Here is a 16,765-nt window from a genome sequence, read left to right as displayed (position 1 = left end):
AGGTTGTTGATGGGTCTTCCTCTTGATGTCATATTCTTCTTCATGTAGTCCAGCTTCTTGAATCAAAATTTCTCTAGTGCTACTTCAGTATATAATTATTTTCTCGTCTTTGAACCATTTATAGGTTGAATCATGATAGTTGTTATCAGTGCTATTTACCCAGTCGTGGCTTATGTGAAACTCTGTGGGAAACAGAATGAAATCCTACAAATCCTTTATCATTCTAACAATTGCTGCTGTGCTTGATGAAGCCAATTGTTGTGGCCACTATGTCACTCAACCTTGAGGGTCTTCCTCTTTTTTGGTAATCCTCCATTTTACTTCAGCCTGCTCAAAGTATGTAAAATAAATCCTCACCTTCAAGGAGTATTCTGGAAGTGCTTCTTGCAAGATATATTTGTTCATTTGGCAGTCCGTGCTATATTCAATATTCTTTGCCAACACCACAATTTAAAGGCACCAATTACAGTAATAGATTTTCAATATTAAAATATCCTTGTGTTTTTAATAAATCCAGCTTAATATCCTCTTAATATTTTGTTGGATTCTATTTGCCTTAAGTATATTTAGAATTCCCCCCATCTTTGAATATTAAAATTAAAAGTCTAGTCATTCAAATATTTTGTTAATAAAGTTCTTTTTTTTTCAATTTAAGAACTAGTCCTTTGTTCAATATCATTAATTGAGCAATGATTAATTTGACCTTTTAAAGCTAACCAAGAGAAAGCGGGGTGGAGGGGACCACAAATATGAGTTACAAATGAGAAACAGGTTATAAAAACAGAAGCATAATAAACTGTGAAAAAATTGTGATACTTTGATACTTAAAAATAAAAAATTAAGTAATCTAAAAAGAACTATATTCTTTCTACTCTGTAATCATCCATTAAAAAAATCACTTAGCTACTCTTAAAAATCAATAAGTGGGATATTATACCTTAATTTTTAGAGGACTGTTTCAACCTTTGCTCTATAATAGGTATATATAGCATGCCAATTTTCAAATTTACTAGTTGCAAGGGTTATAAAAAATGTCTGCCAATTTTGACTCTCTAATAAAATTTTTTGTTTGTGTTTGAAATTCTGGCAAATGAATGAAAGATTTTATGTGCACTTTTAGGTATAGCCAGATGTGCTGATTGGAGTCTAAACTATCTTCTCAAAGATCTTCCACACAAATGGGCAAATTTATGACTCCAGAGTTATAACCCTTGGAATTACAAAACTCTTTTCCCAATTTCATGTTTTATGAAGTGTTAAAGTTAACAGTCATCTGTTTTCAAGAATTTTTCTTCTACAGAAAAAGATATTCCAAACGGAATTTTAAAACAAATACAACATTCTCCTGCAATTTCATTCTCAGATCAATTTTATTGAAGTGAAACTATAAATTTGTGTCGAATTTTCCTAGGTTCAAAACAAGGGCAGGTTTACTAAGTTATTCCTAATGCATTCTCCTCAAGCAGACTTTGTGCTCGGTTTCACTGAAAACCATCTTTTCTTTTTTTTTCATACTAATTCTCTTGCATTCTTATGAAACTCACTCTTAGCAGGAGATTTATTTACTGACTTCTAGTAAGCTATTCTTGCCCAATTTCTCCTATCAAGAAAAGAAGTGAGCGGGAATTTGAAGTAGGAGTAGCTCACATTGCTTTCAAAGTGATTCACTAAGTTAAAAAAAAGTCATATAAGAAGGGGAAAGAAATAAAGAGTGATGTCCTCTGAGAAAGAATAATTGCTGCTGTCTCCAGAGCAATAACAACTTAGGTCAGCTTTCTCTAGAATGTTTTCAAAAGGTCTCATCAACTATGAAGTCAGTAATAGAATTAAATGCTGCCAACTGCAGCCCTTGAAGCTAAGCAGCAATGACACAACACCATCATTGTATAGAAACGGTCAAATATATTAACTTAATGATAGGCCCCTGGACCCCCTAAGGAATGTGATTATATTGTGCCAGCTTTGGGATAAATGTTAGATCTTACACAACTGTGTTATTATTACTATTTTTCCCTCAAAGACCTTTTGAAGTGTTCAAAGCAAAAGATGAGAGAAGACATGCGCTGCCCCAAATCACAAAGGCGATTTTCTAAAATAAACCAGCCAAGGCCCCAAAAAACCTTGACTTTCACTTTTCTTAAATTGAGAGCAATGTCCACTGGTTTAAAAACACCCTAGTGAAACAAAATACTTAGTCTAAAGCATACCAAAGCATTAACAATTCCAGCTTTACATTCTGGTTAAGAAAAAGGAAAAACACAAAACACAGGTCTGGCTAACACTAGATTACTCTCTTTTCTCTATATTTTGTCCACCAAAATTTCCCAGGCTCTTACCAAAGTAATTACATGCCACATGAAAGTGCTTATGATAACATATTATATAAAATAAGAAAAATGAAAACATTTTTAGTTTCATATTGAATATGACAGCAAGAATGACATAGAAGCAGACCAAGATTCTAAATGCAGACAGATAAGCCAGAAGGCTAATGTATCAGGCTGGTAATTCTGTGCATAATTTTCCTTTTTTTAATTGAAAGCTTTGGGTGGGTTTTCCCCCCCTTTTTTCAAGAGTCAAGAGCAGATAACAATTAGTCACAAACTGACTGCTTATAAGCCAAATCTGGCCCACAATTGTTTTAACAAAAATTACGAACATTTAAAATTTAGTACATTTTTTTTTGCATAAATATTTTCATTTTTTAGCTTCTCAAAAGAATTGGAGGTGGGAGGTGTGGGTGGTTGGAAACAGGACACATAGTTCCACATGGGCTCAACCCACTTGTCCTGTGAGGAAGTCATCCACCCTTTGCAAAGAGGGTGCTTGCTAAGCAGTTGCCACAGACCTGTCCACACACTTCTTTACTGACACCACCTGCCTGGAGGTGTGTATATGCAGGTGGAGATGCTGTTGAAGACAACATAATTAGGTAGGTGACTAGTGCATTTTCCTCTCTTCACTTATCTATTATCCATTTTCAGAAGCTATAGCTATCAGTGAACAGATATAGCATTATAGAAATTCGGTAATTAACACACTAAAGAGAAGTAGTCAACCATGATGATGATGATGATAAAACATTCTATGAACTGAACTTTCAAATTAGCCATGTTTAGGAATCCAATAAACAAGACTCCAGAAAAAATTAAGTAAAGAGTTTTATCATCTCAGTGTTCTATTCATATAGATTCTCACGGAAAATAAAACCAAGGAGAGTAAAGAAAAGCCAGATAGATTCCATTTATCTTTATACCTTCCTTACTTTCTCTTAGGCCCAAGTCAGTACTTGGTATTAACTTGTTAAGCAGAATACTCAATGCTAAATTAACACATGCATTAACATAATGATGTACAAGTATATAATTTCTAGTACTCAAAAGCCTAGCTATTCCATCAAAAATAGCAAGCTACAATAAATATAAACATAAAATGACTGAGTATAAATGCATATACAAATGCACATTTGCAAGTGTAGTTAGAAGAGTGGTCTGGTTTTTAAGTTTTAGCTTTTGTATTTCACCCAGTTAGGTCTCTACAAAAGGGATCGTTCTTACCTTGTTAATGGTCCCAGATCTCCTGAGTCTTGACTTCCAGCTTCACTGGGAGTGCTCACTGATTTCGAAGAGGGAGACATAGGGGTTGGGACTAAATAATGAAAATAACAGGTATCCCATGTTAAGAAATGTAGCGACTGCACTGGTGAAGAGCAGTGTCAGACAAACCAAAACAAATGAACCCAAATCAAAGTGATTATATGGCCAGAAGAGATCAAGAGGGGATAAGGACAAAAGAAAATAAGAAGGAAAGAAAAGGGAGAAAGTCAGGTGAATTTTTCATATTTTGGAAATTAAAATTTGAAATGAATTTAGACAGGATCAACTAAGGGCTTCTAAGGCCATGTCCACCCTAGCAAAGTAAAGAGGAGAATTGAAATCATTATCCAGATAATCCAAGTCAATGACTTCTCGGGTGGGAACTATCCAGATAATTCCAATTCTTCACTTTATTTTGTTAGTTTAGATGTGACCTATTAAAAAACTACAATAGGGTGTCTGTAAAACTCTGAGAATTTATGAAGTGTGTGATGGTGAGCAATTTTTAATGGTCAAGGGAAATCAGAAAACTGGTATACACTTGGAGAGAAATCTATTGTCTACAAAATACAAACTATATTTATGATGAGAAAATATAAACTATATTTATGATGAGAAAGTAAGTGGTACAACGAGAAAGGTTCAGTGTTGAACCTAGTAATTAAAAAATCTCTTTCCAAGCAAAGGGAACAGCCAGGCTGCTTTATTTTTACATTTAATTATTAGTTTCATTTCATTGTACTGTTTATTGTTTTGGGGACTTGCTTTCCTTTGCCTCCAGCAGCCCTTAAAGAGGCTGCCATGTGCACATGAATAAACTACCAGTCTGAAGACATGAGAGACAGGTTCAAAGATCGAGGTCAGTGCAAGCTGAAAATCTGAGAGCAAGAATAATAAAAGCAAAAAGCTAAAGAATATGCAAATGCATTTCCCTTCTATCCTGCAGATACAAGCCAAATGTCCTTCAAATAGAAGCTGCTCCAAATAGCCAAGATGGCTTTACTCCAAGCAAATTCATCAGGTTCTCAATGTCACACACGCCAAAGAAACCATATGGGCAGAAAGAGACTTCAATGCCTAAGTGTAGACTCCCATTTGGTTTCAATCATCTGCAATTTCCTTTTATTTATTTAATAGGGTAAAGGGCTTAACTATTTTGTCCAAATCCTATAACACAATGGCAGATCTGTCAAGAAACTAGGAATTTTCATGTGGTCCCACAATTAATGCACTGATTACCCTCTGCGATAAGTCAGAGGGTAAGTTGGAGAGATGGATAAAAAATAAAAATATGTCTACCTTCTCCAGGGCCCCTTGCAGGGGCATGACTTGGGAGTATTTAACGGTTTTATTCTTAAAGTTTAATTATTCTTAAAGTTTAATTACTAGTTTTACACATGTGAAAATAGGCCATACTACTACAATGTTTAACCAGTGTTCACATTTCAACATTTTTTGAAAGGCTATTTTGAGGCACAAATACAACTGACAGCAAGTGTCTCATTTTATACAAAAAGTTTGTCAGCCTAAGAATATCTATCAGACAACTATCCTATAGGCTTATCCTACAAAGCTAAATGAAATAATCAATATAGGCCTTGGCCTTATCCTATCATGGTTAGATGTTAAATTTGTAGCCATGGTTTTACCTAGTACTAACTTAGGTTTAGTAGAAAAGACTTTTCCATAGTGCTTTAATTTTGCGTGTATGTATTAAATTGTATTTAGCAAAACTTAACTTTACAAGTTTATTACAAACAATTTATAAGTTTATCACAAATTTTTCTTACATTTGTCATTTGGCTACATGGGATAATTTTAATTCTAAATTTAATTAACTGTGGGAGTGAAAATTTGTTTTAACAAAGAACTCTATGACGTAATTAAAAAAAGGCAAGCTATTTTTAAAAAGACCTGTACTTAGCTATATGTAACATGAAAATATTTTTCTACTCTAGTGGAGGTATCAGATAGTTTTACAGACATCCAAGGATGTCCCTGAAATGTATAGAAAGCAAAAGGATAAAAAGAAAATAATTTATCGCATGAGACACACAAGTTAAGCAAAGGAGACATATCAAGTACAAATTATCTTCAGCAAAAGTAAAACAAATAGTTCAATATTCAAAAACAAGTGACAAAATAAGATCATGAACAATTACCCAGGAATGAATGAGTTGGAGGAGGGGTGGTGAATGAAAATGCCATTAGCAATGAAACCAAATATACAACAGAGTTGAATAAATTCGGATTAGTTAATTAGCTGCTAATGTATAACCATTTTAACATTTCATTCAAACTTCCCACCAAGCATATTTTTGTACCGTGAAAATAACTCAATGCATGTGGTGGTTATGACATTTACAGCTAGATTCACCACATTTCAGCAAAAACAGTTTGGGATTCAGCAGTACAAAGCAGAACAAAATAATTTTTAAAAGTTGCAGACTCTCTGGTTTTTTTTAACCACGTGGTAATTCATTTAATAAGCATAGAATAATCTAACAGTAAGACAGTAGGGAAAGCTGAATTGGTTAATAGGCAGCAAATTGGTAACACTACAACCTTTCCTTTTATCTCTTCCAGCCTCCTCAATTCCAAAAGTGCATGCAAATGAACTGTAAGCGACTGAATTTGTTAAAAAACGAAAAGAATAAAGCTAAAGACTTAAAAGACAAGTGAACGCTGGACATGGTATATCCCACAATAGCAACAGGAAGACTTTTTAAGTACCTAGAGGGGGTTCCGGTGAGATACCAATGCTTTGCAGGAGAGCCTCGGTCTCTCGGCGTTTGCGATCCAGATCAGAGTCGTCCTGAACGGGCTCCTTCTTTTGTTGCATATCAGCCTTTAAAAAGTCACCATCAGTAAGAACAGTTAATAAGACAACAAAGCATATGTTCTTCCTGGCCGAAACAAAAATGGTAAATACATGGTGTGAAAACCAGGCAAAGACTCAAACAGACCTAGACACATATATATGAAGGATGGAAAGATGATTAACGACCCTTTATAATTACTAGTCCAGCACCTTCTCTTCTACTTTCTCTTCTTCTGTGAAAGTCTCTCTTATCCAGTTTTGGAAGATATCGTCAAGACAGTGTATTTCTTTTTTTTTAAATTATTATTATTTTGTGTGCGTGTACCGTCGATCTGACTGGTACAGGAGGATATTGCGCCTCCTTCTCTGGCAGAGCATCTGGTGGATTTGAACCGTGCTCCTCTGGGATTGCAGTGCAACTTCTTGCCACTAGGCCACCAGAGCTCCCCAAGACAGTGTATTTCTAACTGGGAAATATTTTTAAATTTTTTTTTATCATTAGTTTACATTTTTCTACTTCCTTTGTCTTCTGGAAATGCATAATGTCAGTAATTTTGTGTGAGTGTCTGTAATATTCATGTCGTTGTTTGCCATGGAGTCAGAAACAATTCATAGCTGACCTTCCAGTAGGTTTTCAGAGGCATCATTAGCATAGGAGTTGACTGTCCATCTTTCTCCCATGGAGTAGCTGGTGGATTTGAACCATGTGCCTCTGGGATTATAGTGCAGCTTCTCCTGCAATATTCATATTCCATGTTAAAAGTTGGTCTTGTATGAATAAGATATTATTGGAATATGGCTAGAAATTACAATTTTTATGAATAACTCTATTGTTGCTATTATGTGCCATCAAGTCGACTATGACTCACAATGACCCTATCTATGCACAATAGCTCCAAACCCTACTCTATCCTGAGTCAATTTCACTGTTTCTAATACACCTACCTTCATTACCCCAGTTACTGTGCTAATCCGTCTCATCCAGGGTCTTTCTCTCTTGCCCTGTCCTCCACCCTTCCAAGTATGATATCCTTCACCAAGGACTGGTTCCTCCTGGCAACAGTCCCAAAGTATGGGAGATGAAGCTTTAAAATCCTAGCTTTACCTCTAGTGAGCAACCTGTTTTCACCATCTCAGGGACAGATCTGTTTGTTCTCTTGGCAGTCCATGTTCAATACTCTTCTCTAGCACCACCACTCAAAGGCATCAAATCTTCTTCTGTCATCTTTGATCATTCTCCAGCTCTTTATTGCATAGCAAGTAATTGAGAAGGCCATGACCTGGATAAGGAGCACCTTAGTCTCTAGACTGACATCATCGCTCTTCAGCACTCTGGGGGGTCCCTGACAGCAGATTTTCCTAATGCTATTCATCTTTTGATTTCCTGAATGCTGGTGCCAAGAGTGTTGATTGTGGAACTTAGCAAGCTGAAACTGTTAACAATCTTAAAAAATCTTTATCTCTTCTCCGCCTACCATGGTGCTGTCAATTGGCCCAGTATCTCTTTATTAATGTTGAGCTTTGAATTAGCACAAATTTGCCTTTTATTGTTGTTGTTAGGTCAACTGTTGTTAGTCAACTATGACTCACTTTTTTGTTGTTGTTGTTAAGTGTTGTGTCAGAATCAACCTATAATTTACCCACCAGCAAGTTTTCAGAGACAGTAAATCGCACAGGAGGAGACTGTCCATCCTTTTTCCCGGGGAGCAGCTGGTGGATTCGAACCGCTTGCTTTTGGGATTACAATGCAGTTTCTTACCACTAGGCCACCAATAGGTCTCATAGTCCCTATGAAAAACAAGTCTGAACCTTGCCCTGTCCCACAATGTCCTGTCCTCAAAATGTCTGATGTGCTCCACACCATTGCTATCACTACTGTGTCAATCTATTTTGTTGAGGGTCTTCCTCTCTTTCTCTAACCCAGAGTGATTTCTTTTTCTCACAACTGGTCCTTCCTGACATGCACAATGTATGTGAAATGAAGTTCTTTTAGCAGTCCCCAGGATATTCAGTACTCTTCTTCAACACCACAATGCAAAGGCACACGTTCTTCTTCTGTCCTTTTTACTCACTGTTCAACTTTGAGAAGTGTAGGAAACAATTGAAAACACCATGGCTTGAATCAAGCACATTTTATTCTTTAAACTGTTGCCCTTGCTCTTTTGCAATTTGGAGAAGTCTTTGACTGCAGATAAGCAGTTTAAATGTTTCTCAAGATATGTGAACAATATGGATTTAAGTTTGTTTCTTGATTCAGATTTGATTTTCATAGGCTTCAGTTACATGGTCTAACACAAGAAGAGAAAATCATCATAGAGAAGAAAATCATCATGTAGAAAAAGATAGTATAAAATACTGTTTAAAGAAAAGCTGCATCCAAAAACTCTGTCTAAAAGGCACAAGAAGCTATGGCAACTTAGTGGTAAGGAGCTGTGCTTTTGGAGAAAAATACTGAATATTCCATGGACTTCCAAAAGAACAAACAGGTACGACTTGAAGCAAGTACAGTCAGAATGGTCCCTAGAGGCAAAGAAGACAAAAGTTTGTCTCACGTACTTTGGGCATGTTGCTAGTAAGAGCTATTCCTTGGAGTGGGACATCATGCTTGGAAAGGTGAGTGTCAGTTAAAAAGAGGAAAACCCTCCTTGAGACGGACAGACACAGTGACTGCAGCAATGAGCTTGAGCCTGTTAGAGATTATGAGGACGGTACAGGATAGGTCAGGGTTCAGATCTGCTGTTCACAGAATGTCTATGAATAGTACTCAGCTTGAAGGCACCTAAAGTGCCAAACAGTACACTTTATAGGCCTGTTGCTGTCAGATCCTGTGCCCAGTTCATGTTTTCATGACAGAGGATTGAAAACACAAGTTAAGGAAGGTCAGGGTTGTCATTCTGAAACCACCTTAAATATTCCATACCTCTTATCTCCTTCATAACATAGTTATTGCTTAAGATAAGCTATTCATCCCTCATTATCTATATCTGATAGTTACCTTTTAACAAAACCTTGTGAATTTTTAGAAATTGGGATGTCTTAAAGATTGTAGAAAAATCAATCACTCATTTATCTAACATATCTTTCTCCCCTGGGGCAGGTGAGACATTACTCCCTCTGCTGTACTGTGTACAATTCAAAACAGTAAAGTGGACTATGTGATAGCATTTTAAGAGAAGAGCCCATGTTACTTTTGCCTGAACTCCCAGAAAGTAAACTATACATTAATTATGTGCTAACTACACCTTTGCACATGGTGCTGAGCTCAAAGCACATATTATTAACCTTTTTTCAATTTGAATTGTACTTTTTTTATCTTTAAAGTCTGTCTGCCACTACAGAGACCTCGCCAGAGGAGGGCTGATGAGAGTGCCACAGGACATTGTCAACAATACAAACACATTGCCATTTTTGGAACCGACTCAGAGCTGACCCTCCAGTGGGTTTTGAGAGGTTGTAAATTGCACCAGAGAAGACTGTTCACTTTTCTCCAGGAGAGAAAAATAGTTGGTGAACTTGACCTGTGTGCTTTTGGGCTGGCAGTGCACTCCTTATTCACTAGACTACCCAGGTGGACCAAAACTCTGAAACGGCAGCTTAATCTCTGCTAGCCAAGACAGCAAAGTTCATATTCTATCTCAATTTTAGCACTTGGACCACTGAAGTGAGTTCTCAAAATTTGTACACATAACACAATGATTGAACCAAGACGGGGGAGGTGGGGAAACTTTGCAGAGAGAGGATTAATATCAACATTTATATGCCACAAACAATAACAGTAGGAAGAAAGGACATGAGGTGGAAAGAAAGAAAAGGCAATTGCCATAGCAACCAATGAAATCCTAGTGAATACACTAAGATCAGTCAAGTTTGTCTTACAAATCCAACATAGAATAGGATTGTACCACAGTGAAGAGTTGTAACTGGGCTGTCTGTTTCTTTGAAATGAGATTTAGGTTTATTTTATTTACTGCTGAATCTTCACACTAATTTCAGTATCTGGCACACAGTAAGATTTCAATAAAATCACTGAATGAATATACATTTAAATAATTGTCACTATTTCCTAGATCTAGAATCTTAGAATAACACATTTTCCAGGTCAACTACAGTTCATGCAGAAACTCCCCCTATACACTGTCCCTGATGTAATAAATAGATCAGTTGGGTGAAGAGAAAGGGAACACATAACAAGATTTGATTAGACGTTGTAATTAACTATCTTAATCTATGGCAATTAATGTTCTAAAACAAGATGTCTATGAATGAGTGAAAGAAAATGCAGTATAATTTGTAAAGTTTCACTACAGAAAAAACAAAAACCCCAGTGTTGGAAAGCATGTTCTGTAGACTAGTAGAAATCAAGAGCTCACAATAAAGCCATTTCTATACTACAACAACAACAACAAATCTTTAACTCTCTTATTCTTCTGACAAAAATTTACTGAATCATGACAGAAATGTACTGAGTGACACTAGTAACAAAACCAAGAAATCCAAACAGAATTTATATGTAAATAGAGAAAACTGGAAAAGATCTGCCTATCTTTTCCTTTTGAATAAACTCACAGCATATTGTCCAAAAACTGTTGTTACTGTTGTGTATCATAGAGTTGGAACCGACCCTTGCTGACCCTATGGTGGGTTTTCAGAGGCAGTTTAATTGCATGAGAGGAGATTGACTATCTTGCTCAGAGGAGCAGCTGGTAGCTTCGAACCATGTGCCTTCGGGATGGCAGCGCAGCTTCTTGCCACTAGGCTGCCAGAGTTCCTGTAGAAAGTCCTAGGATACATTTTTATGAAATTTCCTCTAACTTCTATAAGTAAGTGTTCACAAAATGTATCAGGTGGTAAGTCAAATGGCAGCAAGTATACTTATAAGTTATGCAAAAACAGTATACTTGAACTCCATCTCCGAAAGTTTACTTCCATATATAAAGTGTTTCTACACCTCATCCTCTGCTTTCCCCCCTTTTTCAATTATTAGGAAAACAAGTAAAACAATGATAGATAAAGGTATAAAGGGAGCTCAAATGGGTAAGAAGTTGTACTGTCAACCCAAAGACAAGAGGTTCAAATGCAACAGCTGCTCCACAGAGAAAGATGGGGAATCTCCTCCATGTGATTTACTGCCTCGGAAAAACTATGGGGGGATCAGCTATGAATTAGTTCTGATTCGACAGTACAGCACATAATGACACGGAGATATAAATATCTGTCTAGATATAACAGAAGCTTGGGAAACCTGAAAATCTGTCATGAAAAATGCAAATTAATGCCTAGAGTTTATTGAGAATAAAGGCAGTTTTATCTGTTACCAGAGTCCCTTAAAATGAGTAAAGTGACAATTAAATGAAATGCCTTAGCTATGATACTTTTTATTTTTCCCATGAAAATATTATAGAATCCCATCATGTATTAATGACTTAACAAGGAATGGTTTCACAGTATGAATAATTTAAAACATCAGGGCGCCTTTCCTAAAAATGCTATTTCCGCTTATGAAGAATAATCACATCTGTGACCCAAATAGAGTGGAAAAGGTAAAGACAGATGAGGCAGCGACTGGGGAATTAGGAGAACAGCAGATCTGTTAGCCAAGAATCACTGACCACTCTTGCAAAGAAGATGCCACGTTTCCTTAGGGAACAAATGGGGATAAAGCAGAAAAGCCCTGGTCACCTGAACTTCCAGCAATTCCACAGAGGCCAATGGCAGGACAAGACTCCAGGGTGGCCCAATTAAACACACCTCAGACGGGGCATTAATGCCAATTTTTCATGGAACTGAGCCTGTGCTTTAAAGGATAGCCACTATATTTATTTTTAAGTCAGATCTCATCCATAATGCCACCACTGGAAAAGCAGTTGACATGCAAAGGAGCAGAGTGTGGTCATTTTCTACAACATGTACCCAGTTTTCTGGATTCTGTGGAGACAATCAACCTGGGTGGTCCTAATTCATACTAGCTGCCAGACTGAAGGCAAAATAATGTCATTCAGATTGAAGAGAGGTCTTGTTTTCTAAATTTAAATATTTGATTCAAAATATAAGGTAAAAACAAGTTTACAAAAATTAATCCTCTAAGCTTGGGGCTATTTCCATTCTCCACAATGACACAAAGCTAGGAAAAACTCAGGGGTCAATGGCAGGGGCCTATTTACTTGCTGGAGAAACCCAGAAACTCAGATTCTGAAGCTTTCAAAGAAATTTGCAGAAAAGAAGTCCATATGCCTGGAAAGGATGTCTGGGATTAATCTTTCAAACTGGTTCTAATTCATTTGTGTGAGCATTTCATTAATTCATCCATTAATTCAACAAGCCTATGACAGGATTTTGCTAAACACAAATCTAGTGATTAAAACACCTCAAAAGCTTGTTCTTCAGTCACACAGAAAAGGCAAGTGAAGAAACAGTGAGCAGAACCACGCTAGTCCTGGATGAAGAAAGGTATCAGGGAGGATTCCGGGAGGGAGTGGCACAGGAGGTGAGAATGAAGTAGGAGCACAAAGAGGGAGCAGACCTTTCACAAAGTCCTTGTCAAAAGAGTGTAACCCATCAGGGGACTTATCAGTAGCTAGCTGAGTCTGGTTAGAATGTGGATTTTAGGAAGAAAGGGACTGGAGAATAAACGGAGAGATGCCACGTCTGCTCAGGACCTTATTGGCATGACGGTAAAATGACGATAGGAAGTGATGGCAGAATAATCTCGTGTTTCTGGTTTGGGCAACTGGATGAATAAATGTGTGTCCTTTCTGGCACTGGACATACAGGGAAGAATTACTAAGGCTGAGATGTCTGGGGCTCAATATCACCCTGAAAAAAAGAAGGAATAGAACAGCTTATTTCAACACTTCTTTCTGCTACCAAAATTCTATAATTCTGTGACATTAAAAATTTTATAAAACCAACCACACAAACCCAACAACAACCCAAACCCACAATGGTCATTCAGCTGATCTGGTGTTATGGGAACTTCACGTGTGTCAGAGCAGAACCGTGTGCCACAGGGCTTTCAACGGTTGAATTTTTGGAAGAGACCACCCGGCCCTTCTTTCGAGGTGCCCCTGGAAGACTGGAGCCTCCAATCTTTCTGTTACCAGCTGAATGTTTAATACGTTTGCTATCCATCAATTCTTCCCCTAACATGGTTGTTGACTGTGGTCAAGAAGATTCCCACTCACTGTGGGTCCATGTGCACAGAGCAGAGCTGTGCTCCAGAGATTTTCCAGGCTGTGGTCTTTAAGAAGCAGATCACCAGGCTTATCTGCCAAGTACCTGTCAACTCCACAATTTAGCTCACTGCTGTCCAGTCAGAACTGATCCTCGGCATATTTTCAAAGCTATAAATCACATGAGAGGAGACCACCTATTTTGCTTCCATGGAGAAGCTGGTAGATTTGAACAACTTGCTTTTGGCCTGGCAGCACAACTCCTTACCAACTGGGCCAACAGAGCTCACTAGTGACCCAGAGCTCACAATAAAATTATATCTCTATATATCCCTAGATATAAACATATATAACCTACTTGTAGACAGGTTTAAATCATTAATCTTTACGCTATTAGACTAGTACTCAACTATTTGTAGCAATTTAGAGTTCTCTCATAGAACTGGAGAACTTGAACTCTAAGTGTTTTATAATAATGAGGCATTTCTGAAAACTGACCTCCCTGACAGCAATTCTGAAAAGTATCACCAGCCAATTTATGAAATCTCAGGCAGCCTACTCGAGTAGCTTATCTCAAAAATAAAGCAATACGTGTTAACTGCCTGCCTAGTTCCAATGGTCTACAAGATGTCCTTGAATTATTCTCGTTAGAGAATGTGAAGGAGGTTGGAGAAGTTCTATATTTACTTAAGGCCCCTCTGTGAAGGACACAGCCGGGTTTCACAGACATCTGGAAAGTCTCTGTACTTAACCACTGTGCTTCATTGTCTTTTGTCTGATATCAACAGATGCTCAGAAAAAAACAAACAAACTGTCATAATTAACAAAAGATGCTGAACAGGCCATGGACTTTGCCATTACCTGCTATGGATCAGAGAGCTGGACAATGACCAGGGATAATAGAAAGAGAGTTGATGTCTTTGAGCTGTAGTGCTGGAGAAGGGTATTGAATATACCATGGACTGCTAGGAGAACAAACAAGTTCGTCCTGGAGAGGGCGAAGCCAGGCTGCTCCTTGGAGGCAAGGATTCTGAAGCTCCATCTGACATATTTTGGACATGTTGCAAGGCAAGATCAGTCCTTGGAGAGGGATGTCATCCTTGGTAGGGTGGAGGGACAGCACAGGAGAGGAAAACCTTCAATGAGGTGGATTAATTCCATCACTTGGGGTAATGGAACTAGGTGTGTCAGAGACAATAAGGTTGGCAAGAGATAGAGCAGGGTTTGGGGCTGTTGTGCATAGGGTCACTATGAATTGCAAGCGACTCGATGGCACATAATAACAACAACCCTGGATTGGCTTGTTAAAGTTAGGATAGATATTAAAGATTCTATTGTACAATGTTCACCAAATCTGGTGCCACTTTGATCTTTCCAATCATGAACTTAGAGAATGGGGCACCAAGACACTGAATTGTGGTAGAGTTCTTATATAGCTACTTCAGTTGAATTTGTGGGGCAAGGCAAGGCATTTTTTTATTGTTGTTGTTGGGCGCCATTGATTCAACCACAATTCACAGCAACTGTAGGAAGAACAGATTGAAACCCTTGCCCATTTTCATCAAGCTTAAGCACACTGTTACAGTCACTGTGTCAAATCATCTCATGTAGAGTCTTCCCCTCTTTTGCTGATCCTTTATTGTTCCAAGTATCATGTCTTTTTCCAAGGATTAGCTCCTCCTGACAATATGTCCAAAGTACGTGGCTTCAAGGAGCACACTGGATGCAGTTCTTTGGTTTTATTCCTCTTTAACTCTAACATGTATAGGAAACAACATAAACTGCCATGGCTTTGGACAGGAACTCCTTAGTCTTTAAACTGACATCGTTTCTTGTCATCTCTTTAAAGAGATCCTTGACAGACAGACAGCCCTGCATGTAATACTACTTCTAAAACTAGGGAGGGACCAAGAGGATCTGAGTTATTACATATTCTTCAATCCAATTCCCACAATGTCTCAAAGATTTTTGCATTATATAATGAGTTAAATCTGTATGAAGCAAAAAATGTACAGAAGCAAACAGGGTGACCTGCTTCTATCAGCCTTGTCAATTATTACTCACAAAGTGTGTAAAATGGGAAAAGATGAAGCAGACAACATAATTTGGAACCTGATTTCCCATATCACATCACATTTTGTGGTAATTCTATGAAATTCAAGTTGGATATTAGGATGTCAGTTTAAAAGGAAACTGGTTATTAGTAAAGGATAACAGGTGCTTTAAAACTACAGTTTAAGTGTTGACATTTGAAGGAAAGGAAACATAATAAGTTAGTGCTTTTTTGTTTGTTTGTTTTGCATGGAAATGAATAGCCATTCCTTGTCAATTCTCACCTCCATTTCACTCAAAGCCTGCATATGTAACAGTGAAGATCTCCCAGGGAAAAGTATTATATATGCTGTCAAGGACAAATTAACAATCACATCCATCAGAGGGTAATCAAACCCAGAGATACAAGATGCCAGAAGGCTAAAACGCAACTGCAATTATGGTTCACTTTGTTGAAAAATAATTTGTTACACATCAGTTACCTTAGGTGAGGCTGATAGTACTAAACAACCACTTACTTATCACCAGATATAAGTATGCTTTTTTTTCTTTAACAAAAAGCTCTCAAGTAGGGAAGCCAGCCTGTTTTCTATATGTACAAGCAAATCACACCACAGAAAATTTTCTTCTTGGAAAACTATGCACACTATATCCTTGGCATCTGGTGTTTGTAACAAGATGTGAGCTATTGCTGCGTTTCCACAACAAATTGGAGAATGAAACATAAATTATTTGTTGGCTTCAGATGGTGGGAGAAAACACGACATGACAGCAAGGCTGCTGGAAGTCAGGAGTCTCAGATTCTGGGTTCAGCATGTAAACAGGATGTTTCACCTTGAGGTCTCGGCTGCATTCAGGGCACAAAGAAGGGTCTGTGAGTGGAAGATCTTTAAAATCTCTTCCAGCTCTAACAATGCAGCTTTCCCCTTACTAGACCTAGGATTTTTACTTATCTTGAAAAGTCATTAGAAATAATGTAAATCTATTGGCCAAGTTTTCTCCTAATATACTCTTGCTCAGAGGTTCTTTTTTAAGGTGCGCCTGATACAGGCCATGGTCTTTGCAATCACTTGTTATGCATCAGAGAGTTGGACAATGACTAGGGAGGACAGAAGGAGAGTGGATGC

The 16,765-nt window shown here is 37.6% G+C and overlaps 1 protein-coding gene across 4 annotated transcripts in view; it reads right to left on the bottom strand.

The window, feature by feature from the left end:
- The window catches only part of DYNC1I1 (dynein, cytoplasmic 1, intermediate chain 1), a 397,792-nt gene that overhangs the window by 331,662 nt on the left and 49,365 nt on the right, over positions 1-16,765 (bottom strand). For 2 of the 4 annotated variants that reach the window (XM_006880224.1, XM_006880226.1), the window contains exons 3-4: positions 6,330-6,444; positions 3,558-3,648 (exon numbers count right to left, since the gene is read on the bottom strand). In XM_006880224.1, coding sequence (XP_006880286.1) covers positions 3,558-3,648; positions 6,330-6,444 — 206 coding nt within the window. Of the gene's footprint in view, positions 1-3,557; positions 3,700-6,329; positions 6,445-16,765 lie in introns of all 4 variants that reach the window. The other 2 variants (XM_006880223.1, XM_006880225.1) reach the window with 1 other exon arrangement.

The sequence above is a fragment of the Elephantulus edwardii genome, unplaced genomic scaffold (assembly GCF_000299155.1).
Source record: "Elephantulus edwardii isolate Elephantulus edwardi_28Jun2011 unplaced genomic scaffold, EleEdw1.0 scaffold00007, whole genome shotgun sequence".
NCBI classification, from domain to species: Eukaryota; Metazoa; Chordata; class Mammalia; order Macroscelidea; family Macroscelididae; genus Elephantulus; species Elephantulus edwardii.
Note: the sequence above shows the minus strand (reverse complement) of the source record. Positions and strands in the feature narration are given on the sequence as shown.